The following is a 25767-nucleotide window of genomic DNA, read 5'->3' on the forward strand; positions in this document are numbered from 1 at the left end:
CACTAGCACCTCCTACTGGAGACTGTGCCCCTGCACCCCACTAGCACCTCCTACTGGAGACTGTGCCCCTGTACCCCACTAGCATGTCCTACTGGAGACTGTGCCCCTGTACCCCACTAGCATGTCCTACTGGAGACTGTGCCCCTGTACCCCACTAGCACCTCCTACTTGAGACTGTGCCCCTGTACCCCACTAGCACCTCCTACTGGAGACTGTGCCCCTGTACCCCACTAGCACCTCCTACTGGAGACTGTGCCCCTGTACCCCACTAGCACCTCCTACTGGAGACTGTGCCCCTGTACCCCACTAGCACCTCCTACTGGAGACTGTGCCCCTGTACCCCACTAGCATGTCCTACTGGAGACTGTGCCCCTGTACCCCACTAGCATGTCCTACTGGAGACTGTGCCCCTGTACCCCACTAGCATGTCCTACTGGAGACTGTGCCCCTGTACCCCACTAGCATGTCCTACTGGAGACTGTGCCCCTGTACCCCACTAGCATGTCCTACTGGAGACTGTGCCCCTGTACCCCACTAGCACCTCCTACTGGAGACTGTGCCCCTGCACCCCACTAGCATGTCCGACTGGAGACTGTGCCCCTGCACCCCACTAGCATGTCCTACTGGAGACTGTGCCCCTGTACCCCACTAGCATGTCCTACTGGAGACTGTGCCCCTGTACCCCACTAGCATGTCCTACTGGAGACTGTGCCCCTGTACCCCACTAGCATGTCCTACTGGAGACTGTGCCCCTGCACCCCACTAGCATGTCCTACTGGAGACTGTGCCCTGCACCCCACTAGCATGTCCTACTGGAGACTGTGCCCCTTCACCCCACTAGCATGTCCTACTGGAGACTGTGCCCCCTGCACCCCACTAGCATGTCCTACTGGAGACTGTGCCCCTGCACCCCACTAGCATGTCCTACTGGAGACTGTGCCCCTGCACCCCACTAGCATGTCCTACTGGAGACTGTGCCCCTGCACCCCACTAGCATGTCCTACTGGAGACTGTGCCCCTGCACCCCACTAGCACCTCCTACTGGAGACTGTGCCCCTGTACCCCACTAGCACATCCTACTGGAGACTGTGCCCCCTGTACCCCACTAGCATGTCCTACTGGAGACTGTGCCCCTGCACCCCACTAGCATGTCCTACTGGAGACTGTGCCCCTGCACCCCACTAGCATGTCCTACTGGAGACTGTGCCCCTGCACCCCACTAGCATGTCCTACTGGAGGACTGTGCCCCTGCACCCCACTAGCATGTCCTACTGGAGACTGTGCCCCTGCACCCCACTAGCATGTCCTACTGGAGACTGTGCCCCTGCACCCCACTAGCATGTCCTACTGGAGACTGTGCCCCTGCACCCCACTAGCATGTCCTACTGGAGACTGTGCCCCTGTACCCCACTAGCATGTCCTACTGGAGACTGTGCCCCTGTACCCCACTAGCACCTCCTACTGGAGACTGTGCCCCTGTACCCCACTAGCATGTCCTACTGGAGACTGTGCCCCTGTACCCCACTAGCACCTCCTACTGGAGACTGTGCCCCTGTACCCCACTAGCACCTCCTACTGGAGACTGTGCCCCTGTACCCCACTAGCACCTCCTACTGGAGACTGTGCCCCTGTACCCCACTAGCACCTCCTACTGGAGACTGTGCCCCTGCACCCCACTAGCACCTCCTACTGGAGACTGTGCCCCTGTACCCCACTAGCATGTCCTACTGGAGACTGTGCCCCTGTACCCCACTAGCATGTCCTACTGGAGACTGTGCCCCTGCACCCCACTAGCATGTCCTACTGGAGACTGTGCCCCTGCACCCCACTAGCATGTCCTACTGGAGACTGTGCCCCTGCACCCCACTAGCATGTCCTACTGGAGACTGTGCCCCTGCACCCCACTAGCATGTCCTACTGGAGACTGTGCCCCTGTACCCCACTAGCATGTCCTACTGGAGACTGTGCCCCTGTACCCCACTAGCATGTCCTACTGGAGACTGTGCCCCTGTACCCCACTAGCACCTCCTACTGGAGACTGTGCCCCTGCACCCCACTAGCATGTCCGACTGGAGACTGTGCCCCTGCACCCCACTAGCATGTCCTACTGGAGACTGTGCCCCTGCACCCCACTAGCATGTCCTACTGGAGACTGTGCCCCTGCACCCCACTAGCATGTCCTACTGGAGACTGTGCCCCTGCACCCCACTAGCACCTCCTACTGGAGACTGTGCCCCTGTACCCCACTAGCACATCCTACTGGAGACTGTGCCCCTGTACCCCACTAGCACATCCTACTGGAGACTGTGCCCCTGTACCCCACTAGCATGTCCTACTGGAGACTGTGCCCCTGTACCCCACTAGCATGTCCTACTGGAGACTGTGCCCCTGTACCCCACTAGCACCTCCTACTGGAGACTGTGCCCCTGTACCCCACTAGCATGTCCTACTGGAGACTGTGCCCCTGTACCCCACTAGCACCTCCTACTGGAGACTGTGCCCCTGTACCCCACTAGCATGTCCTACTGGAGACTGTGCCCCTGTACCCCACTAGCATGTCCTACTGGAGACTGTGCCCCTGCACCCCACTAGCATGTCCTACTGGAGACTGTGCCCCCTGTACCCCACTAGCATGTCCTACTGGAGACTGTGCCCCTGCACCCCACTAGCACCTCCTACTGGAGACTGTGCCCCTGTACCCCACTAGCATGTCCTACTGGAGACTGTGCCCCTGTACCCCACTAGCATGTCCTACTGGAGACTGTGCCCCTGTACCCCACTAGCATGTCCTACTGGAGACTGTGCCCCTGCACCCCACTAGCATGTCCTACTGGAGACTGTGCCCCTGTACCCCACTAGCACATCCTACTGGAGACTGTGCCCCTGTACCCCACTAGCACGTCCTACTGGAGACTGTGCCCCTGCACCCCACTAGCATGTCCTACTGGAGACTGTGCCCCTGTACCCCACTAGCATGTCCTACTGGAGACTGTGCCCCTGTACCCCACTAGCACCTCCTACTGGAGACTGTGCCCCTGTACCCCAATAGCACATCCTACTGGAGGACTGTGCCCCTGCACCCCACTAGCATGTCCTACTGGGAGACTGTGCCCCTGTACCCCACTAGCACCTCCTACTGGAGACTGTGCCCCTGTACCCCAATAGCACATCCTACTGGAGACTGTGCCCCTGTACCCCACTAGCATGTCCTACTGGAGACTGTGCCCCTGCACCCCACTAGCACCTCCTACTGGAGACTGTGCCCCTGTACCCCACTAGCACCTCCTACTGGAGACTGTGCCCCTGTACCCCACTAGCACCTCCTACTGGAGACTGTGCCCCTGTACCCCAATAGCACATCCTACTGGAGACTGTGCCCCTGTACCCCACTAGCATGTCCTACTGGAGACTGTGCCCCTGCACCCCACTAGCACCTCCTACTGGAGACTGTGCCCCTGTACCCCAATAGCACATCCTACTGGAGACTGTGCCCCTGTACCCCACTAGCACGTCCTACTGGAGACTGTGCCCCTGTACCCCCACTAGCATGTCCTACTGGAGACTGTGCCCTTGTACCCCACTAGCATGTCCTACTGGAGACTGTGCCCCTGTACCCCACTAGCACCTCCTACTGGAGACTGTGCCCCTGTACCCCACTAGCATGTCCTACTGGAGACTGTGCCCCTGTACCCCACTAGCATGTCCTACTGGAGACTGTGCCCCTGCACCCCACTAGCATGTCCTACTGGAGACTGTGCCCCTGTACCCCACTAGCATGTCCTACTGGAGACTGTGCCCCTGTACCCCACTAGCATGTCCTACTGGAGACTGTGCCCCTGTACCCCACTAGCATGTCCTACTGGAGACTGTGCCCCTGCACCCCACTAGCACCTCCTACTGGAGACTGTGCCCCTGTACCCCACTAGCATGTCCTACTGGAGACTGTGCCCCTGTACCCCACTAGCATGTCCTACTGGAGACTGTGCCCCTGTACCCCACTAGCATGTTCTACTGGAGACTGTGCCCCTGTACCCCACTAGCACCTCCTACTGGAGACTGTGCCCCTGTACCCCACTAGCATGTCCTACTGGAGACTGTGCCCCTGTACCCCACTAGCATGTCCTACTGGAGACTGTGCCCCTGTACCCCACTAGCATGTCCTACTGGAGACTGTGCCCCTGCACCCCACTAGCACCTCCTACTGGAGACTGTGCCCCTGTACCCCACTAGCATGTCCTACTGGAGACTGTGCCCCTGTACCCCACTAGCATGTCCTACTGGAGACTGTGCCCCTGTACCCCACTAGCATGTCCTACTGGAGACTGTGCCCCTGCACCCCACTAGCATGTCCTACTGGAGACTGTGCCCCTGCACCCCACTAGCACATCCTATAGGAAACACCCCTCACCCAATTATCTCCATGGGTTGGGCTGAAGCACTCCTGGTTGCTAGGGTCCCTAACCTGGCAACCTGTTCTTTGCACATACCTCAGTAGGCAGACTTGGGCTCATGTAGGGATCAGAGAACCCTTCCCCCTGTTTTTCTGTCTGTGACATCATCCAGTCCGGTTACAGACTACAGAACAATTCGATTGGATGGCAGCCCCAGTGCATCTCTGGGAAAAAAGGGGGACCCAGGAAGAACCTTGCCTTGGAGCCCAATACTTAAAGCCAAACCTTAACCTGTCAGTCTGCCATCAGGTGACTCTCAGCCGTACCTGTGCCTGGTACTAATGATTGTACCTTTAGCCCCTCCTCCTAAACCTGTCAGTCAGCCATCATGTGACTCTCGGCCGTACCTGGTACTAATGATTGTGCCTTTAGCCCCTCCTCCTAAACCTGTCAGTCGGCATTCAGGTGACTCTCGGCCGTACCTGGTACTAATGATTGTGCCTTTAGCCCCTCCTCCTAAACCTGTCAGTCGGCCATCAGGTGACTCTCAGCTGTACCTGGTACTAATGATTGTGCCTTTAGCCCCTCCTCCTAAACCTGTCAGTCGGCCATCAGGTGACTCTCGGCCGTACCTGGTACTAATCAGGTGACTCTCGGCCGTACCTGGTACTAATGATTGTGCCTTTAGCTCCTCCTCCTAAACCTGTCAGTCGGCCATCAGGTGACTCTAAGCTGTACCTGGTACTAATGATTGTGCCTTTAGCCCCTCCTCCTAAACCTGTCAGTTGGCCATCAGGTGACTCTCAGCTGTACCTGGTACTAATGATTGTGCCTTTAGCCCCTCCTCCTAAACCTGTCAGTTGGCCATCAGGTGACTCTTGGCCGTACCTGGTACTAATGATTGTGCCTTTAGCCCCTCCTCCTAAACCTGTCAGTCGGCCATCAGGTGACTCTCGGCCGTACCTGGTACTAATGATTGTGCCTTTAGCCCCTCCTCCTAAACCTGTCAGTCGGCCATCAGGTGACTCTTGGCCGTACCTGGTACTAATGATTGTGCCTTTAGCCCCTCCTCCTAAACCTGTCAGTCGGCATCAGGTGACTCTCGGCCGTACCTGGTACTAATGATTGTGCCTTTAGCTCCTCCTCCTAAACCTGTCAGTCGGCCATCAGGTGACTCTCGGCCGTACCTGGTACTAATGATTGTGCCTTTAGCTCCTCCTCCTAAACCTGTCAGTCGGCCATCAGGTGACTCTCGGCCGTACCTGGTACTAATGATTGTGCCTTTAGCTCCTCCTCCTAAACCTGTCAGTCGGCCATCAGGTGACTCTCGGCCGTACCTGGTACTAATGATTGTGCCTTTAGCCCCTCCTCCTAAACCTGTCAGTCGGCCATCAGGTGACTCTCGGCCGTACCTGGTACTAATGATTGTGCCTTTAGCCCCTCCTCCTAAACCTGTCAGTCGGCCATCAGGTGACTCTCGGCCGTACCTGGTACTAATGATTGTGCCTTTAGCCCCTCCTCCTAAACCTGTCAGTCGGCCTTCCTGAAGGCCAATATGGCGGAACACTGTGGGTTGGTGAGAGCAGCGCCACATGAGTTATACCCAGTAGGTGGCGCACGTCGGTTCCACTTGGCCCAATGTACATCCAGAACTGCAGAGCCACACCCCCAGCCTTTAGTCATGTGACTTCATTGAGATAAAACTAGCAAATTAACACAAATGTGAGAAAACACTTTTTATATATAAAATTGTTTAATCAGTGTTTATGTTAATGAGGCGTGCTGCCTGCCAATAGGCTGCTGATTCCCATCAATATGCTAATGAGCTCCAATGGGGAGAGGTGAAATAAAGATTAAGGAAAACATACAGGTGCGCCTGGCCCCTCCCATATTTATAATCAGCGGCATGGGGGAGGGGCATATTTACTCAGAATAACAGGGTTACACACAAAGATAGTTGCCCCCCAACATAGACAAATGCCCCCCAGTCCCAACTTCCACTTGGTGTGGGATCCCCGGCGCAGGGGTCACATGGTGGAACGGGGAACAGCGCAGACTATGGAGGACATGATGGTCTGGACCTTGTTCTTCCTCAGGTAGGTACAGTCCCGTGGTTCTGACCCAGGGGCCCGACGGAAGGTGAATTTCTGAAGGAGAGAGCAGAACAGGAGGAAGAGCTCCATTCGGGCCAGACTCTCCCCGGCGCAAACTCGCTTTCCTGCAGGGAGAACAGAGGGAGAAATCAGCAAGGGGCTAAAGGGGCAATAGCGCCAGTGTGGGCGGTGCCTATTATAGTAATGCCCCCTGCTGACTGGTTGCCAATTGGCCAGTATTTTAGTGGCCCAACCAGTGAGAATGAGCCTGAGTAACTGGGAAGAAATATAAGGAAGGTTTGTGTCCCAGCACCAGCGCATTTTGGATCAGAACCGACAGTTACAGGACTCAAGCTCCAGTCCTACAGCGCTTTCCAACCCAACGACCAATCAGCACACACGTGGTCGGTTGCTATATCCCTCAGATTCGATTCATACAACCAGCAGTTGGTTCCTTGCCCCAAGTCTGAGCCAATCACTGCGGGTCTGTGCTCCCCCATCCGGCTCTCAGGGCTACTGACTATGACTTTGCTATTGGGCCCCCGGTGCCACCATGTTGGTTCTGCCAATGGGTTTCCCTGGCCAATAAACATTCTGTACCTGCAGAGAAAGCCATGAAGGCCGGTCTGGCCCGGAACTTCCCATCACCATCCAGAAAATGCCCCGGGTTGAACTCCTCAGGGGTTTCCCACTGGGTCGGGTCGAACAGCACCGAGGAGATGAAGGGGATAACGGTGGTTCCCTGTAGGACAGAGCGGTGGTGGGTACAAGGCCTGTTTGGACCTCAGTCTGGACCGGTCGGAACCTATTCTGCCCCCTCCCGTTATTACCTTGGGGATAGTAAATCCCTGGAACTCCGTGTCCTCGGTGACGGCGTGAAAATGGGCGATGGGCGCCAAGTCGAGCAGCCGCTGCATCTCGTGGATAACGGCGTTGGTGTAGGGCAGGCGGGCTCGGTCCCCCGTCTCTGGGGGGCGCTGGGGGCCCACAACCTCGTCCATCTCTCTCTGTATCTTGGCTGGGAAGGGGGAAAGCAAGAACCTGCGGGTAGGTGGGACAGAACTTCCACAGGTGGGTCAGAACTTCCACAAGTGGGTCAGAACTGCCACAGGTGGGACAGAACTGCCACAGGTGGGTCAGAACTGCCACAGGTGGGTCAGAACTGCCACAGGTGGGACAGAACTGCCACAGGTGGGACAGAACTTCCACAGGTGGGTCAGAACTTCCACAAGTGGGTCAGAACTGCCACAGGTGGGACAGAACTGCCACAGGTGGGTCAGAACTGCCACAGGTGGGTCAGAACTGCCACAGGTGGGACAGAACTGCCACAGGTGGGACAGAACTTCCACAGGTGGGTCAGAACTGCCACAGGTGGGACAGAACTGCCACAGGTGGGTCAGAACTTCCACAGGTGCGTCAGAACTTCCACAGGTGGGACAGAACTGCCACAGGTGGGACAGAACTTCCACAGGTGGGTCAGAACTGCCACAGGTGGGTCAGAACTGCCACAGGTGGGTCAGAACTTCCACAGGTGGGACAGAACTGCCACAGGTGGGACAGAACTTCCACAGGTGGGTCAGAACTTCCACAGGTGGGACAGAACTTCCACAGGTGGGTCAGAACTTCCACAGGTGGGACAGAACTTCCACAGGTGGGTCAGAACTTCCACAGGTGGGTCAGAACTGCCACGGGTGGGTCAGAACTGCCACGGGTGGGTCAGAACTGCCACGGGTGGGACAGAACTTCCACAGGTGGGTCAGAACTTCCACAGGTGGGTCAGAACTGCCACAGGTGGGACAGAACTGCCACGGGTGGGACAGAACTGCCACGGGTGGGTCAGAACTTCCACGGGTGGGACAGAACTGCCACGGGTGGGTCAGAACTGCCACAGGTGGGTCAGAACTGCCACAGGTGGGTCAGAACTTCCACAGGTGGGACAGAACTGCCACAGGTGGGACAGAACTTCCACAGGTGGGTCAGAACTTCCACAGGTGGGACAGAACTTCCACAGGTGGGTCAGAACTTCCACAGGTGGGACAGAACTTCCACAGGTGGGACAGAACTGCCACGGGTGGGACAGAACTGCCACGGGTGGGACAAAACTGCCACGTGTGGGTCAGAACTGCCACGGGTGGGACAGAACTTCCACGGGTGGGACAGAACTTCCACGGGTGGGTCAGAACTGCCACGGGTGGGTCAGAACTGCCACGGGTGGGACAGAACTTCCACAGGTGGGTCAGAACTTCCACAGGTGGGTCAGAACTGCCACAGGTGGGACAGAACTGCCACGGGTGGGACAGAACTGCCACGGGTGGGTCAGAACTGCCACGGGTGGGTCAGAACTGCCACGGGTGGGTCAGAACTGCCACGGGTGGGACAGAACTGCCACGGGTGGGTCAGAACTGCCACGGGTGGGACAGAACTGCCACGGGTGGGACAGAACTGCCACGGGTGGGACAGAACTGCCACGGGTGGGTCAGAACTTCCACGGGTGGGACAGAACTGCCACGGGTGGGTCAGAACTGCCACGGGTGGGACAGAACTGCCACGGGTGGGACAGAACTGCCACGGGTGGGACAGAACTGCCACGGGTGGGTCAGAACTTCCACGGGTGGGTCAGAACTTCCACGGGTGGGTCAGAACTTCCACAGGTGGGACAGAACTGCCACAGGTGGGACAGAACTTCCACAGGTGGGTCAGAACTGCCACAGGTGGGTCAGAACTGCCACAGGTGGGACAGAACTGCCACAGGTGGGACAGAACTTCCACAGGTGGGTCAGAACTTCCACAGGTGGGACAGAACTTCCACAGGTGGATCAGAACTTCCACAGGTGGGACAGAACTTCCACAGGTGGGACAGAACTGCCACGGGTGGGACAGAACTGCCACGGGTGGGACAAAACTGCCACGGGTGGGTCAGAACTGCCACGGGTGGGACAGAACTTCCACGGGTGGGTCAGAACTGCCACGGGTGGGTCAGAACTGCCACGGGTGGGACAGAACTTCCACAGGTGGGTCAGAACTTCCACAGGTGGGTCAGAACTGCCACGGGTGGGACAGAACTGCCACGGGTGGGACAGAACTGCCACGGGTGGGTCAGAACTGCCACGGGTGGGTCAGAACTGCCACGGGTGGGTCAGAACTGCCACGGGTGGGTCAGAACTGCCACGGGTGGGACAGAACTGCCACGGGTGGGACAGAACTGCCACGGGTGGGTCAGAACTTCCACGGGTGGGACAGAACTGCCACGGGTGGGTCAGAACTGCCACGGGTGGGACAGAACTGCCACGGGTGGGACAGAACTGCCACGGGTGGGACAGAACTGCCACGGGTGGGTCAGAACTTCCACGGGTGGGTCAGAACTTCCACAGGTGGGTCAGAACTTCCACAGGTGGGTCAGAACTTCCACGGGTGGGTCAGAACTGCCACGGGTGGGTCAGGACTGCCACGGGTGGGTCAGAACTGCCACAGGTGGGACAGAACTGCCACAGGTGGGACAGAACTTCCACAGGTGGGTCAGAACTTCCACAGGTGGGACAGAACTTCCACAGGTGGGTCAGAACTTCCACAGGTGGGACAGAACTTCCACAGGTGGGACAGAACTGCCACGGGTGGGTCAGAACTGCCACGGGTGGGACAGAACTTCCACGGGTGGGTCAGAACTTCCACAGGTGGGTCAGAACTGCCACGGGTGGGACAGAACTGCCACGGGTGGGTCAGAACTGCCACGGGTGGGTCAGAACTGCCACGGGTGGGACAGAACTGCCACGGGTGGGTCAGAACTGCCACGGGTGGGTCAGAACTGCCACGGGTGGGTCAGAACTGCCACGGGTGGGACAGAACTGCCACGGGTGGGTCAGAACTGCCACGGGTGGGACAGAACTGCCACGGGTGGGTCAGAACTGCCACGGGTGGGTCAGAACTGCCACGGGTGGGTCAGAACTGCCACGGGTGGGTCAGAACTGCCACGGGTGGGACAGAACTGCCACGGGTGGGACAGAACTGCCACGGGTGGGTCAGAACTGCCACAGGTGGGACAGAACTGCCACGGGTGGGTCAGAACTGCCACAGGTGGGACAGAACTTCCACGGGTGGGTCAGAACTTCCACGGGTGGGTCAGAACTTCCACGGGTGGGTCAGAACTTCCACAGGTGGGACAGAACTGCCACAGGTGGGACAGAACTTCCACAGGTGGGTCAGAACTGCCACAGGTGGGTCAGAACTGCCACAGGTGGGACAGAACTGCCACAGGTGGGACAGAACTTCCACAGGTGGGTCAGAACTTCCACAGGTGGGACAGAACTTCCACAGGTGGATCAGAACTTCCACAGGTGGGACAGAACTTCCACAGGTGGGACAGAACTGCCACGGGTGGGACAGAACTGCCACGGGTGGGACAAAACTGCCACGGGTGGGTCAGAACTGCCACGGGTGGGACAGAACTTCCACGGGTGGGTCAGAACTGCCACGGGTGGGTCAGAACTGCCACGGGTGGGACAGAACTTCCACAGGTGGGTCAGAACTTCCACAGGTGGGTCAGAACTGCCACGGGTGGGACAGAACTGCCACGGGTGGGACAGAACTGCCACGGGTGGGTCAGAACTGCCACGGGTGGGTCAGAACTGCCACGGGTGGGTCAGAACTGCCACGGGTGGGACAGAACTGCCACGGGTGGGACAGAACTGCCACGGGTGGGTCAGAACTTCCACGGGTGGGACAGAACTGCCACGGGTGGGTCAGAACTGCCACGGGTGGGACAGAACTGCCACGGGTGGGACAGAACTGCCACGGGTGGGACAGAACTGCCACGGGTGGGTCAGAACTTCCACGGGTGGGTCAGAACTTCCACAGGTGGGTCAGAACTTCCACAGGTGGGTCAGAACTTCCACGGGTGGGTCAGAACTGCCACGGGTGGGTCAGGACTGCCACGGGTGGGTCAGAACTGCCACAGGTGGGACAGAACTGCCACAGGTGGGACAGAACTTCCACAGGTGGGTCAGAACTTCCACAGGTGGGACAGAACTTCCACAGGTGGGTCAGAACTTCCACAGGTGGGACAGAACTTCCACAGGTGGGACAGAACTGCCACGGGTGGGTCAGAACTGCCACGGGTGGGACAGAACTTCCACGGGTGGGTCAGAACTTCCACAGGTGGGTCAGAACTGCCACGGGTGGGACAGAACTGCCACGGGTGGGTCAGAACTGCCACAGGTGGGTCAGAACTGCCACGGGTGGGACAGAACTGCCACGGGTGGGTCAGAACTGCCACGGGTGGGTCAGAACTGCCACGGGTGGGTCAGAACTGCCACGGGTGGGACAGAACTGCCACGGGTGGGTCAGAACTGCCACGGGTGGGACAGAACTGCCACGGGTGGGTCAGAACTGCCACGGGTGGGTCAGAACTGCCACGGGTGGGTCAGAACTGCCACGGGTGGGACAGAACTGCCACGGGTGGGACAGAACTGCCACGGGTGGGTCAGAACTGCCACAGGTGGGACAGAACTGCCACAGGTGGAACAGAATTCAGCCAAACCTTAACCCTTACCGCTCTGGACAAATGACTGATTCTTCAATTCTTATTTTACTTGGATTTAAATATGTAAATTAGGGTTCAGATTAGGGTATTTATTGGCAGAATCCAAACCTGATGGGCGTGGCGCCTCCTGGGCTCAAACATTACTTTGTTACTTGTAATACGACTTTTGGCCTGTAGGTGGGAGCAAATCCCCTTTAAGGACAGCACCACCCTATATGGACTGGCCAATAGCAGGGGCCACTGTATGGACTGGCCAATAGCAGGGGCCACTGTATGGACTGGCCAATAGCAGGGGCCACTGTATGGACTGGCCAATAGCAGGGGCCACTTTATGGACTGGCCAATAGTAGGGGCCACTGTATGGACTGGCCAATAGCGTTCACTGAAACATCTCCTGGGAATGAGTTGTATTCTGCAGAGACAGACTGTACATTATGTTCAGATGATCTGTCAGTGGTTTCACATCTCTATGGTACTGATGGGCATCCTGTTCTCTAACTACAACTCCCAGCATGCTCTATGAGCAGCGTTGCCACAGGGAAGCCAGGGCAATAAGGGGGGTGCCTTACCCTGGGCGTCGGGGTAGTTAGATATGAAAGCCAGGCAGAACGCTAGGGTGGATGAGGTGGTCTCGGTGCCGGCAGCGAGTAGCGCTATAATGGTCATTAGCAGGCTGGTCTCACAGAAATTGCTTTGTGCCGCCATCTTCTCCTGCGGGAACAGACACACCATTATACCCCATCATCTGCCCCAAACACAAGCACGGGGTATCTAAAGTGGCAGCCCAAGGTACCACTCACTAACCCCAATATGGTGGCTGCCCAAGGTGCCACTCACTAACCCCAATATGGCGGCTGCCCAAGGTGCCACTCACTAACCCCAATATGGCGGCAGCCCAAGGCTCCACTCACTAACCCCAATATGGCGGCAGCCCAAGGCTCCACTCACTAACCACAATATGGCGACAGCCCAAGGCTCCACTCACTAACCCCAATATGGCGGCTGCCCAAGGTGCCACTCACTAACCCCAATATGACGGCAGCCCAAGGCTCCACTCACTAACCCCAATATGGCGGCAGCCCAAGGCTCCACTCACTAACCACAATATGGCGACAGCCCAAGGCTCCACTCACTAACCCCAATATGGCGGCTGCCCAAGGTGCCACTCACTAACCCCAATATGGCGGCAGCCCAAGGTGCCACTCACTAACCCCAATATGACGGCAGCCCAAGGCTCCACTCACTAACCCCAATATGGCGGCAGCCCAAGGCTCCACTCACTAACCACAATATGGCGACAGCCCAAGGCTCCACTCACTAACCCCAATATGGCGGCAGCCCAAGGCTCCACTCACTAACCACAATATGGCGACAGCCCAAGGCTCCACTCACTAACCCCAATATGGCGGCAGCCCAAGGTGCAACTCACTAACCCCAATATGGCGGCAGCCCAAGGCTCCACTCACTAACCCCAATATGGCGGCTGCCCAAGGTGCCACTCACTAACCCCAATATGGCGGCAGCCCAAGGCTCCACTCACTAACCCCAATATGGCGGCTGCCCAAGGTGCCACTCACTAACCCCAATATGGCGACAGCCCAAGGCTCCACTCACTAACCCCAATATGGCGGCAGCCCAAGGCTCCACTCACTAACCCCAATATGGCGGCTGCCCAAGGTGCCACTCACTAACCCCAATATGGCAGCAGCCCAAAGTACCACTCACTAACCCCCAATATGACGGCTGCCCAAGGCTCCACTCACTAACCCCAATATGACGGCTGCCCAAGGCTCCACTCACTAACCCCAATATGGCGGCAGCCCAAGGCTCCACTCACTAACCCCAATATGGCGGCAGCCCAAGGTACCACTCACTAACCCCCAATATGACGGCTGCCCAAGGCTCCACTCACTAACCCCAATATGACGGCTGCCCAAGGCTCCACTCACTAACCCCAATATGGCAGCAGCCCAAGGTGCAACTCACTAACCCCAATATGGCGGCAGCCCAAGGTGCAACTCACTAACCCCAATATGGCGGCAGCCCAAGGTGCAACTCACTAACCCCAATATGGCGGCAGCCCAAGGCTCCACTCACTAACCCCAATATGGCGGCTGCCACATACCATTCACACCCAGTTATTGGTTAGGAAACACTTTACCTCTCTGATCTTCAATAAGAAGTAGTCAATAAAGTCCCTGGGAGAATTCGGATCCAGTGTCTGTTTGTGCTGCTCAATATATTCCGTGACAAATGCGAGCAGCTCGGAACTTTCTCTGAAAATCTTCTGCCTGAAGGCCGGAACATACAGGAGCACGGGGAACATGTTACTGAGCTGTGGGGCAGGAATGGGGCAAGAGGGTTACACAGAGGGTCCGAAGCTTGTGGTTCTGTTCCAACTGTCTAGGGACATGGAGTTACACTCTATAGGAACTGTTCCGTAGGTAGCTGGGAGTTACACTCTATAGGAACTATTCCGTAGGTAGCTGGGAGTTACACTCTATAGGAACTGTTCCGTAGGTAGCTGGGAGTTACACTCTATAGGAACTGTTCCGTAGGTAGCTGGGAGTTACACTCTATAGGAACTGTTCCGTAGGTAGCTGGGAGTTACACTCTATAGGAACTGTTCCGTAGGTAGCTGGGAGTTACACTCTATAGGAACTGTTCCGTAGGTAGCTGGGAGTTACACTCTATAGGAACTGTTCCGTAGGTAGCTGGGAGTTACACTCTATAGGAACTATTCCGTAGGTAGCTGGGAGTTACACTCTATAGGAACTGTTCCGTAGGTAGCTGGGAGTTACACTCTATAGGAACTGTTCCGTAGGTAGCTGGGAGTTACACTCTATAGGAACTGTTCCGTAGGTAGCTGGGAGTTACACTCTATAGGAACTGTTCCGTAGGTAGCTGGGAGTTACACTCTATAGGAACTGTTCCGTAGGTAGCTGGGAGTTACACTCTATAGGAACTGTTCCGTAGGTAGCTGGGAGTTACCCTCTATAGGAACTGTTCCGTAGATAGCTGGGAGTTACCCTCTATAGGAACTGTTCCGTAGATAGCTGGGAGTTACCCTCTATAGGAACTGTTCCGTAGGTAGCTGGGAATTACACTCTATAGGAACTGTTCCGTAGGTAGCTGGGAGTTACACTCTATAGGAACTGTTCCGTAGGTAGCTGGGAGTTACACTCTATAGGAACTGTTCCGTAGGTAGCTGGGAGTTACACTTTATTGGAACTGTTCGGTAGGTAGCTGGGAGTTACACTCTATAGGAACTGTTCCGTAGGTAGCTGGGAGTTACCCTCTATAGGAACTGTTCCGTAGGTAGCTGGGAGTTACCCTCAATAGGAACTGTTCCGTAGGTAGCTGGGAGCTACTGTTCGGTAGGTAGCTGGGAGTTACTGTTCGGTAGGTAGCTGGGAGTTACTGTTTGGTAGGTACCTGGGAGTTACTGTTCGGTAGGTAGCTAGGAGTTACTGTTCGGTAGGTAGCTGGGAGTTACTGTTTGGTAGGTAGCTGGGAGTTACTGTTTGGTAGGTACCTGGGAGTTACTGTTCGGTAGGTAGCTGGGAGTTACTGTTCGGTAGGTAGCTGGGAGTTACTGTTTGGTAGGTAGCTGGGAGTTACTGTTTGGTAGGTAGCTGGGAGTTACTGTTCGGTAGGTAGCTGGGAGTTACTGTTTGGTAGGTAGCTGGGAGTTACTGTTCGGTAGGTAGCTGGGAGTTACTGTTTGGTAGGTAGCTGGGAGTTACTGTTCGGTAGGTAGCTGGGAGTTACTGTTCGGTAGGTAGCTGGAAGTTACTGTTTGGTAGGTAGCTGGGAGTTACCCTCTATAGGAACTGTTCGGTAGGTAGCTGGGAGTTACTGTTCGGTAGGTAGCTGGGAGTTACTGTTCGGTAGGTAGCTGGGAGTTACTGTTCGGTAGGTAGCTGGAAGTTACTGTTTGGTAGGTAGCTGGGAGTTACCCTCTATAGGAACTGTTCGGTAGGTAGCTGGGAGTTACTGTTCGGTAGGTAGCTGGGAGTTACTGTTCGGTAGGTAGCTGGGAGTTACTGTTCCGTAGGTAGCTGGGAGTTACTGTTTGGTAGGTAGCTGGGAGTTACTGTTTGGTAGGTAGCTGGGAGTTACCCTCTATAGGAACTGTTCGGTAGGTAGCTGGGAGTTACTGTTCGGTAGGTAGCTGGGAGTTACTGTTCGGTAGGTAGCTGGGAGTTACTGTTCCGTAGGTAGCTGGGAGTTACTGTTCGGTAGGTAGCTGGGAGTTACTGTTTGGTAGGTAGCTGGGAGTTACTGTTCGGTAGGTAGCTGGGAGTTACTGTTCGGTAGGTAGCTGGGAGTTACTGTTCGGTAGGTAGCTGGGAGTTACTGTTCGGTAGGTAGCTGGAGTTACTGTTCGGTAGGTAGCTGGGAGTTACTGTTCGGTAGGTAGCTGGGAGTTACTGTTCGGTAGGTAGCTGGGAGTTACTGTTCGGTAGGTAGCCGGGAGTTACTGTTCGGTAGGTAGCCGGGAGTTACTGTTCGGTAGGTAGCCGGGAGTTACTGTTCGGTAGGTAGCCGGGAGTTACTGTTCGGTAGGTAGCTGGGAGTTACTGTTCGGTAGGTAGCTGGGAGTTACTGTTCGGTAGGTAGCTGGGAGTTACTGTTCGGTAGGTAGCTGGGAGTTACTGTTCGGTAGGTAGCTGGGAGTTACTGTTCGGTAGGTAGCTGGGAGTTACTGTTCGGTAGGTAGCTGGGAGTTACTGTTTGGTAGGTAGCTGGGAGTTACTGTTCGGTAGGTAGCTGGGAGTTACTGTTTGGTAGGTAGCTGGGAGTTACCCCAAGGACATGGCAGTTGCCAGACACTATTTGCCCCTGTACAATAACCGGACCGGTACCTGGTGTAGGAAGGAGTGGGTGTTGCTGATGAATCTCCGTGTTGTTAGGAGAAGGTCCCGTAACTTCTGGTCCTGGTACTGGAACTGCTCCCCCAGCAGCGCCCGGCTGGTTATATTGGCTACGGCGCAGCCCGTTAGGTGAACCGGGTTAAACGGCTTCCCTGCCAAACAGAACCAGTTCTGCCGTTACTGGGACAAACCCAATGCCAGTCTGGGGGGGACGGAACCCTTTACCGGTTGTTGTGGGGGGGCAGCGCCATTGTGAGTAACCTCAGTGTTGGCCCCCCATAAACAGCTGGTTATTGTTCTATGTGGCAGGTGTGTCTAGCTGGGGGCCCCCCTGGGAATATCTCTAGCTAGGGACCTTAGATTGTAAGCTCACTGGGGCAGGGACTGATGGGAATGGGATAGGGACCTTAGATTGTAAGCTCACTGGGGCAGGGACTGATGGGAATGTGATAGGGACCTTAGATTGTAAGCTCACTGGGGCAGGGGCTGATGGGAATGGGATAGGGACCTTAGAGTGTAAGCTCACTGGGGCAGGGACTGATGGGAATGGGATAGGGACCTTAGATTGTAAGCTCACTGGGGCAGGGGCTGATGGGAATGGGATAGGGACCTTAGAGTGTAAGCTCACTGGGGCAGGGACTGATGGGAATGGGATAGGGACCTTAGATTGTAAGCTCACTGGGGCAGGGGCTGATGGGAATGGGATAGGGACCTTAGATTGTAAGCTCACTGGGGCAGGGACTGATGGGAATGGGATAGGGACCTTAGATTGTAAGCTCACTGGGGCAGGGGCTGATGGGAATGGGATAGGGACCTTAGAGTGTAAGCTCACTGGGGCAGGGACTGATGGGAATGGGATAGGGACCTTAGATTGTAAGCTCACTGGGGCAGGGGCTGATGGGAATGGGATAGGGACCTTAGAGTGTAAGCTCACTGGGGCAGGGACTGATGGGAATGGGATAGGGACCTTAGATTGTAAGCTCACTGGGGCAGGGGCTGATGGGAATGGGATAGGGACCTTAGATTGTAAGCTCACTGGGGCAGGGGCTGATGGGAATGGGATAGGGACCTTAGATTGTAAGCTCACTGGGGCAGGGACTGATGGGAATGGGATAGGGACCTTAGATTGTAAGCTCACTGGGGCAGGGACTGATGGGAATGGGATAGGGACCTTAGATTGTAAGCTCACTGGGGCAGGAGCTGATGGGAATGGGATAGGGACCTTAGATTGTAAGCTCACTGGGGCAGGGACTGATGGGAATGGGATAGGGACCTTAGATTGTAAGCTCACTGGGGCAGGGACTGATGGGAATGGGATAGGGACCTTAGATTGTAAGCTCACTGGGGCAGGGGCTGATGGGAATGGGATAGGGACCTTAGATTGTAACCTCACTGGGGCAGGGGCTGATGGGAATGGGATAGGGACCTTAGATTGTAAGCTCACTGGGGCAGGGACTGATGGGAATGGGATAGGGACCTTAGATTGTAACCTCACTGGGGCAGGGGCTGATGGGAATGGGATAGGGACCTTAGATTGTAAGCTCACTGGGGCAGGGCCAGATGGGAATGGGATAGGGACCTTAGAGTGTAAGCTCACTGGGGCAGGGACTGATGGAATGGGATAGGGACCTTAGAGTGTAAGCTCACTGGGGCAGGGACTGATGGGAATGGGATAGGGACCTTAGATTGTAAGCTCACTGGGGCAGGGACTGATGGGAATGGGATAGGGACCTTAGATTGTAAGCTCACTGGGGCAGGGGCTGATGGGAATGTGATAGGGGCCTTAGATTGTAAGCTCACTGGGGCAGGGACTGATGGGAATGGGATAGAGACCTTAGAGTGTAAGCTCACTGGGGCAGGGGCTGATGGATAACCAATGGGTCGGCGCTATATAAATAACAGAATACAAATCATAATGGCGGGAATATACAGTAAATATAGAGTTTGGCTTTATCGCCCTCTGTAGGTCACAGGTAGAAACGCACCTCCTGTTTCAGACACCGCTGCGTTGAGATGTTGTGCCTCTTCCAGTACCAGTTCCTCCATGGATTTCTTCCCCATCCCAAAGTTCCGCAGGGAGGAGAGAGTGAAGCGTCGGAGTTGGCGCCAGCGCTCGCCCTGAAGGCTCGGGAAGCCTGGGTACAACATAGAGTATGTGGGTATAATGGCGCCAGTCTGTGCCCAACTGCCCAACTGCCCAACTGCTTCCAACCCAGTCCCCTAATGGGTCCAATTTGTTACTCATCTTTATTGGTTCTGGTTGGGAACTATTTCTCCTTCTACTGATCTCAAACTGTTGTCTAGTTGCTAGGGGATCCCTCACCCTAACAACCAGCAGTGCTGTCAACCACACACTAGAGAATGAGAGGAGAAGGCTGAACTATAAAGGCAATACTAATAATGATAGGAGTCACTCGCTATTCTCTGCACTGCTGGTTCCGACTGCTGTATTGGTGCAAATGGGAGGGGCTCATTGCGAGTCACAAGGTTGGGGGCAGTTCTGTACTTGCCCCTGTATTGGTGCAAATGGGAGGGGCTCATTGCGAGTCACAAGGTTGGGGGCAGTTCTGTACTTGCCCCTGTATTGGTGCAAATAGGAGAGAATCTTACTGTATCCCTTGGAGTAAAGGTCGATCACCGGGGAAAAGGGGCGACCGCTAAACTGCTCTGCGTGATTCATCAGGGCGTCTCTCACCATCTCGTACCCGCACAGAACCACCACCGGATCCGTCATCTGCCAGATGGTGAACACTGGGCCGTACCGCTTGCTGAGCTGGGAACATATACAGTGTGAGCGGCACCCACCTCCCCAGATGCACCGGCACCCACCTCCCCAGATGCACCAGCACCCACCTCCCCCAGATGCACCGGCACCCACCTCCTCAGATGCACCAGCACCCACCTCCCCAGATGCACCAGCACCCACCTCCCCCAGATGCACCGGCACCCACCTCCTCAGATGCACCAGCACCCACCTCCCCAGATGCACCGGCACCCCACCTCCCCAGATGCACCGGCACCCACCTCCCCAGATGCACCGGCACCCACCTCCCAGATGCACCGGCACCCACCTCCCCAGATGCACCGGCACCCACCTCCCCAGATGCACCGGCACCCACCTCCCCCAGATGCACCGGCACCCACCTCCTCAGATGCACCAGCACCCACCTCCCCAGATGCACCAGCACCCACCTCCCCGTCCCCAGATGCACCGGCACCTACCTCCCCCAGATGCACCGGCACCCACCTCCCCAGATGCACCAGCACCCACCTCCCCGTCCCCAGATGCACCGGCACCTACCTCCCCCAGATGCACCGGCACCCACCTCCCCCAGATGCACCGGCACCCACCTCCCCAGATGCACCGGCACCTACCTCCCCCAGATGCACCGGCACCCACCTCCCCCAGATGCACCGGCACCCACCTCCCCAGATGCACCGGCACCTACCTCCCCCAGATGCACCGGCACCCACCTCCCCCAGATGCACCAGCACCCACCTCCCCGTCCCCAGATGCACCAGCACCCACCTCCCCATCCCCAGATGCACCAGCACCCACCTCCCTATCCCCAGATGCACCGGCACCCACCTCCCCATCCCCAGATGCACCGGCACCCACCTCCCCATCCCCAGATGCACCGGCAGCGAAAGATAGGCACCGGCACCCACCTCCCCATCCCCAGATGCACCACATACGCACTGGCACCCACCTCCCCATCCCCAGATGCACCACATACGCACCATCACCCACCTCCCTGTCCCCAGATGCACCACATACGCACCGGCACCCACCTCCCCATCCCCAGATGCACCACATACGCACCGTCACCCACCTCCCTGTCCCCAGATGCACCACATTTGCACCAGCACCCACCTCCCCATCCCCAGATGCACCACATACACACCGACACCCACCTCCCCATCCCCAGATGCACCACATATGCACTGGCACCCACCTCCCCATCCCCAGATGCACCACATACGCACCGACACCCACCTCCCCACCCCCAGATGCACCACATATGCACTGGCACCCACCTCCCCATCCCCAGATGCACCACATACGCACCGACACCCACCTCCCCATCCCCAGATGCACCACATTTGCACCGGCACCCACCTCCCCATCCCCAGATGCACCACATACGCACCGTCACCCACCTCCCTGTCCCCAGATGCACCACATACGCACCGGCACCCACCTCCCCATCCCCAGATGCACCACATACGCACCGACTGACACGCACCGGCAGATTACATTTTCAAACCTTCCCCAGTCCCAACCAATACTGTCAGCACAGGCTACTGGGCAGGACTGGGGGGGCCACCATACGGGGCCCAATGGCTCATGTATATTTGGCCACATACTGAATCCACATCCTGCAGCCTGAACTCTGTGCAGCCTAATTACCTGCCAAATAGCCCTGCAGGATACGGACTCAGTGAGTGGTCGGTATTATTGGGGGGAGGCGGGGCCCTCAGTCTGTGGCACCAATGCACATCCCCTCTGGGCTCAGAACCAGAACATTCTGCACTAACGGAGCAATAAACTGGCACCGACCTGCCCGGCCGCATTCCTGTCTGTGCCCAACCCCTCCCATCAAATGCCCCATGTGGGGGCAGCTCAACCCCCCTCCAAAGGGATTCACCCCATTTATTATCCAGGGGTAAGTGGGTGTTACAGACTGGCAGTGCCAGGGCTCTGACAATAACTGGGGCAAATCCATGTGGTGGCATTACCCATCATGCAGTTGTTTGGGGGCCGGGGGGGGTACATACCTCTGGGAAGAATTTGTAGTGGCTTTTATGTAGGGTGTAGCGCAGGTTCCCCAGAAGGGGCAAAGGGGCAGGACCGGGAGGGAGGGTGATAGATTTCTTCTGCTGCCTCCAATAGGAAACGAGGAAGAGGAGAGTGAGGATGAAGGAGAGAGCGAGGGACAAGATGGTAACAACCCCCATGGTCCTGCGAGAGAGAAAATACCCCCGTCAGCAAATACCCTCTGCCCAATCATGTCTGCCTATGGGGCAAAATTACCCTACTGGGGCAGAACACCCCATGCAGAGTAATTACCCTACTGCCTATCCAGCTGGGGCAGAACGGCCCATGCAGAGTAATTACCCTACTGCCTATCCAGCTGGGGCAGAACGGCCCATGCAGAGTAATTACCCTACTGCCTATCCAGCTGGGGCAGAACACCCCATGCAGAGTAATTACCCTACTGCCTATCCAGCTGGGGCAGAACGGCCCATGCAGAGTAATTACCCTACTGCCTATCCAGCTGGGGCAGAACACCCCATGCAGAGTAATTACCCTACTGCCTATCCAGCTGGGGCAGAACACCCCATGCAGAATTGCAGTGAGTAGCCGGTTCCCCAGAGCCCCACGTCCCTCTCACCTGATACCCCGGCTGGCGTTGGCTCTGTCACTGCCTGTGGGGGTAATAGACAGGCTATAGATCGCTGCTGCTCTTACCCAGTTTATATAGGAATGAGGTTGGACTTTGCCCCAGTAAAGAGCCGATGGTATTTGTGTTGTTGATACAACGTGCGGCACCGGCTCCGGGGACTCATTAAACCGAGAACATAAAAAAATCCCCATAAAAATAACACTGAAACCAGTTGGGGGCCAATGAACTCCTGGGGGTATTTATCATCTGCCCCAGCCCATATAAAATGAGACAAAGGGAACAGAAACACCAACATGTAACTTGTATATACAGAAACTACAGTTATCAGAGAGACCCCCTAGTGGACAAAGAGGGTAACGCAGGTACCAATGATAAACTCCTCGGTACCACTCACACAACAGGCACAAATGGGTTTCTTTCAGTCCATTAAAAACCATAACAACCCCATACGGACAGCACAACGCGTTTCACTTACAGGCTGCCTGCTGGGAAAGCATGGATCGCCCCGGCCCATATACCCGTGTTACTGTTTCTATCCAGGCTTCTCATTAACATGGAGGCTCAATCCTGATTGGCCTTTAGTTCTTATTAAGGGAGAAGGAAAACTACTGATGCAGTTTCTTCCCAACAGATTAACCTCAATAGGAAATGCTAGAAAGATATATTTATTCTGTAGAAATTCTACTATAACTGAGGAACAGCCCTAGAATGTCTGTGTTTAATATAGCAGCTGCCATTTTAGCTTGGTCGTACTTCACTTCCCACATCTCTGGCCTCAGATTACAGCAGAGAGGGGAGGGGGAGGAGGGAAAAGGGAGAGGGAGCAAACTGAGCATGCTCAAGCCCGAGCCCTGGAGGTCTGAGAAGGAAGTCTGATACAGAAGAACAAGAGTACAGAATAGAAAGAAAGACATGCAGAGGACTGTGAGCATACCTCCCAACTTTTGAAAAGTAGAAGGAGGGACAAAAATGTCTGCCTGAAAATGTTTTCAGACCACGCCCACTTTATGGCCACGCCCCCCAGTGTCCCAATACTTTGGGCTGCTCCCCACTGCAGCATCCTCCAGCTCCCCCCAGCATCCACCCAACATCCTCCAGCTCCCCCCAGCATCCACCCAACATCCTCCAGCTCCCCCCTGCATCCACCCAACATCTTCCAGCTTCCTCTCAGCGTCCTCCAGCTCCATCCCAGCATCCTCCAGCTCTCTCCCAGTGTCCTCCCCAACATTCTTCAGCTCCCCCTAGTATCCTCCAGCTCCCCCCAGCATCCTCCCCAGCATCCCCCAGCTGCCCTTTACCTTCCTCCAGCCCCCTTCCACATCCACCAGCTGACCCTTACCTTCCTCCAGCCCCCTTCCACATCCACCAGCTGACCCTTACCTTCCTCCAGCCCCCTTCCTGCGTCCCCCAGCTGCCCCTTAACTTCCTCCAGCCCCCTTCCAGCATCCTCCCCAACATCCTTCAGCTCCCCCCAGCATCCACCCAACATCCTCCAGCTCCCCCCTGCATCCACCCAACATCCTCCAGCTCCCCCCTGCATCCACCCAACATCCTCCAGCTCCCCCCTGCATCCACCCAACATCTTTCAGCTTCCTCCCAGCGTCCTCCAGCTCCATCCCAGCATCCTCCAGCTCTCTCCCAGTGTCCTCCCCAACATTCTTCAGCTCCCCCTAGTATCCTCCAGCTCCCCCCAGCGTCCTCCCCAGCATCCCCCAGCTGCCCTTTACCTTCCTCCAGCCCCCTTCCAGCATCCACCAGCTGACCCTTACCTTCCTCCAGCCCCCTTCCTGCGTCCCCCAGCTGCCCCTTAACTTCCTCCAGCCCCCTTCCAGCATCCTCCCCAACATCCTTCAGCTCCCCCCAGCATTCACCCAACATCCTCCAGCTCCCCCCTGCATCCACCCAACATCCTCCAGCTCCCCCTGCATCCACCCAACATCCTCCAGCTCCCCCCTGCATCCACCCAACATCCTCCAGCTCCCCCCTGAATCCACCCAACATCTTTCAGCTTCCTCCCAGCGTCCTCCAGCTCCATCCCAGCATCCTCCAGCTCTCTCCCAGTGTCCTCCCCAACATTCTTCAGCTCCCCCTAGTATCCTCCAGCTCCCCCCAGCGTCCTCCCCAGCATCCCCCAGCTGCCCTTTACCTTCCTCCAGCCCCCTTCCAGCATCCACCAGCTGCCCCTTAACTTCCTCCAGCCCCCTTCCTGCGTCCCCCAGCTGCCCCTTAACTTCCTCCAGCCCCCTTCCAGCATCCTCCCCAACATCCTTCAGCTCCCCCCAGCATCCTCCAGCTCTCTCCCAGTGTCCTCCCCAACATTCTTCAGCTCCCCCTAGTATCCTCCAGCTCCCCCCAGCGTCCTCCCCAGCATCCCCCAGCTGCCCTTTACCTTCCTCCAGCCCCCTTCCAGCATCCACCAGCTGCCCCTTAACTTCCTCCAGCCCCCTTCCAGCATCCTCCCCAACATCCTTCAGCTCCCCCCAGCATCCACCCAACATCCTCCAGCTCCCCCCTGCATCCACCCAACATCCTCCAGCTCCCCCCTGCATCCACCCAACATCCTCCAGTTCCCCCCTGCATCCACCCAACATCTTTCAGCTTCCTCCCAGCGTCCTCCAGCTCCATCCCAGCATCCTCCAGCTCTCTCCCAGTGTCCTCCCCAACATTCTTCAGCTCCCCCTAGTATCCTCCAGCTCCCCCCAGCGTCCTCCTCAGCATCCCCCAGCTGCCCTTTACCTTCCTCCAGCCCCCTTCCAGCATCCACCAGCTGCCCCTTAACTTCCTCCAGCCCCCTTCCAGCATCCTCCCCAACATCCTTCAGCTCCCCCCAGCATCCACCCAACATCCTCCAGCTCCCCCCTGCATCCACCCAACATCCTCCAGCTCCCCCCTGCATCCACCCAACATCCTCCAGCTCCCCCCTGCATCCACCCAACATCTTTCAGCTTCCTCCCAGCGTCCTCCAGCTCCATCCCAGCATCCTCCAGCTCTCTCCCAGTGTCCTCCCCAACATTCTTCAGCTCCCCCTAGTATCCTCCAGCTCCCCCCAGCGTCCTCCCCAGCATCCCCCAGCTGCCCTTTACCTTCCTCCAGCCCCCTTCCAGCATCCACCAGCTGACCCTTACCTTCCTCCAGCCCCCTTCCTGCGTCCCCCAGCTGCCCCTTAACTTCCTCCAGCCCCCTTCCAGCATCCTCCCCAACATCCTTCAGCTCCCCCCAGCATTCACCCAACATCCTCCAGCTCCCCCCTGCATCCACCCAACATCCTCCAGCTCCCCCCTGCATCCACCCAACATCCTCCAGCTCCCCCCTGAATCCACCCAACATCTTTCAGCTTCCTCCCAGCGTCCTCCAGCTCCATCCCAGCATCCTCCAGCTCTCTCCCAGTGTCCTCCCCAACATTCTTCAGCTCCCCCTAGTATCCTCCAGCTCCCCCCAGCGTCCTCCCCAGCATCCCCCAGC

At 56.8% G+C, this 25767-nt stretch overlaps 1 protein-coding gene across 1 annotated transcript; it reads right to left on the minus strand.

Moving 5' to 3' along the window:
* Positions 1–6125: 6125 nt before the first annotated feature.
* On the minus strand, positions 6126–22628 carry cyp2c37 (cytochrome P450, family 2. subfamily c, polypeptide 37). The gene is made up of 10 exons (XM_031904481.1): positions 22294–22628; positions 21677–21860; positions 19508–19670; positions 18883–19032; positions 16889–17049; positions 14182–14355; positions 12590–12731; positions 7315–7502; positions 7085–7226; positions 6126–6609 (listed from the first exon to the last, which is right to left on the minus strand). The coding sequence occupies exons 1-10, from the start codon at positions 22494–22496 to the stop codon at positions 6419–6421; spliced, it is 1698 nt and encodes a 565-aa protein (XP_031760341.1). The 5' UTR covers positions 22497–22628; the 3' UTR covers positions 6126–6418.
* Positions 22629–25767: the final 3139 nt, after the last annotated feature.

This window comes from Xenopus tropicalis, chromosome 6 (assembly GCF_000004195.4).
Source record: "Xenopus tropicalis strain Nigerian chromosome 6, UCB_Xtro_10.0, whole genome shotgun sequence".
NCBI classification, from domain to species: Eukaryota; Metazoa; Chordata; class Amphibia; order Anura; family Pipidae; genus Xenopus; species Xenopus tropicalis.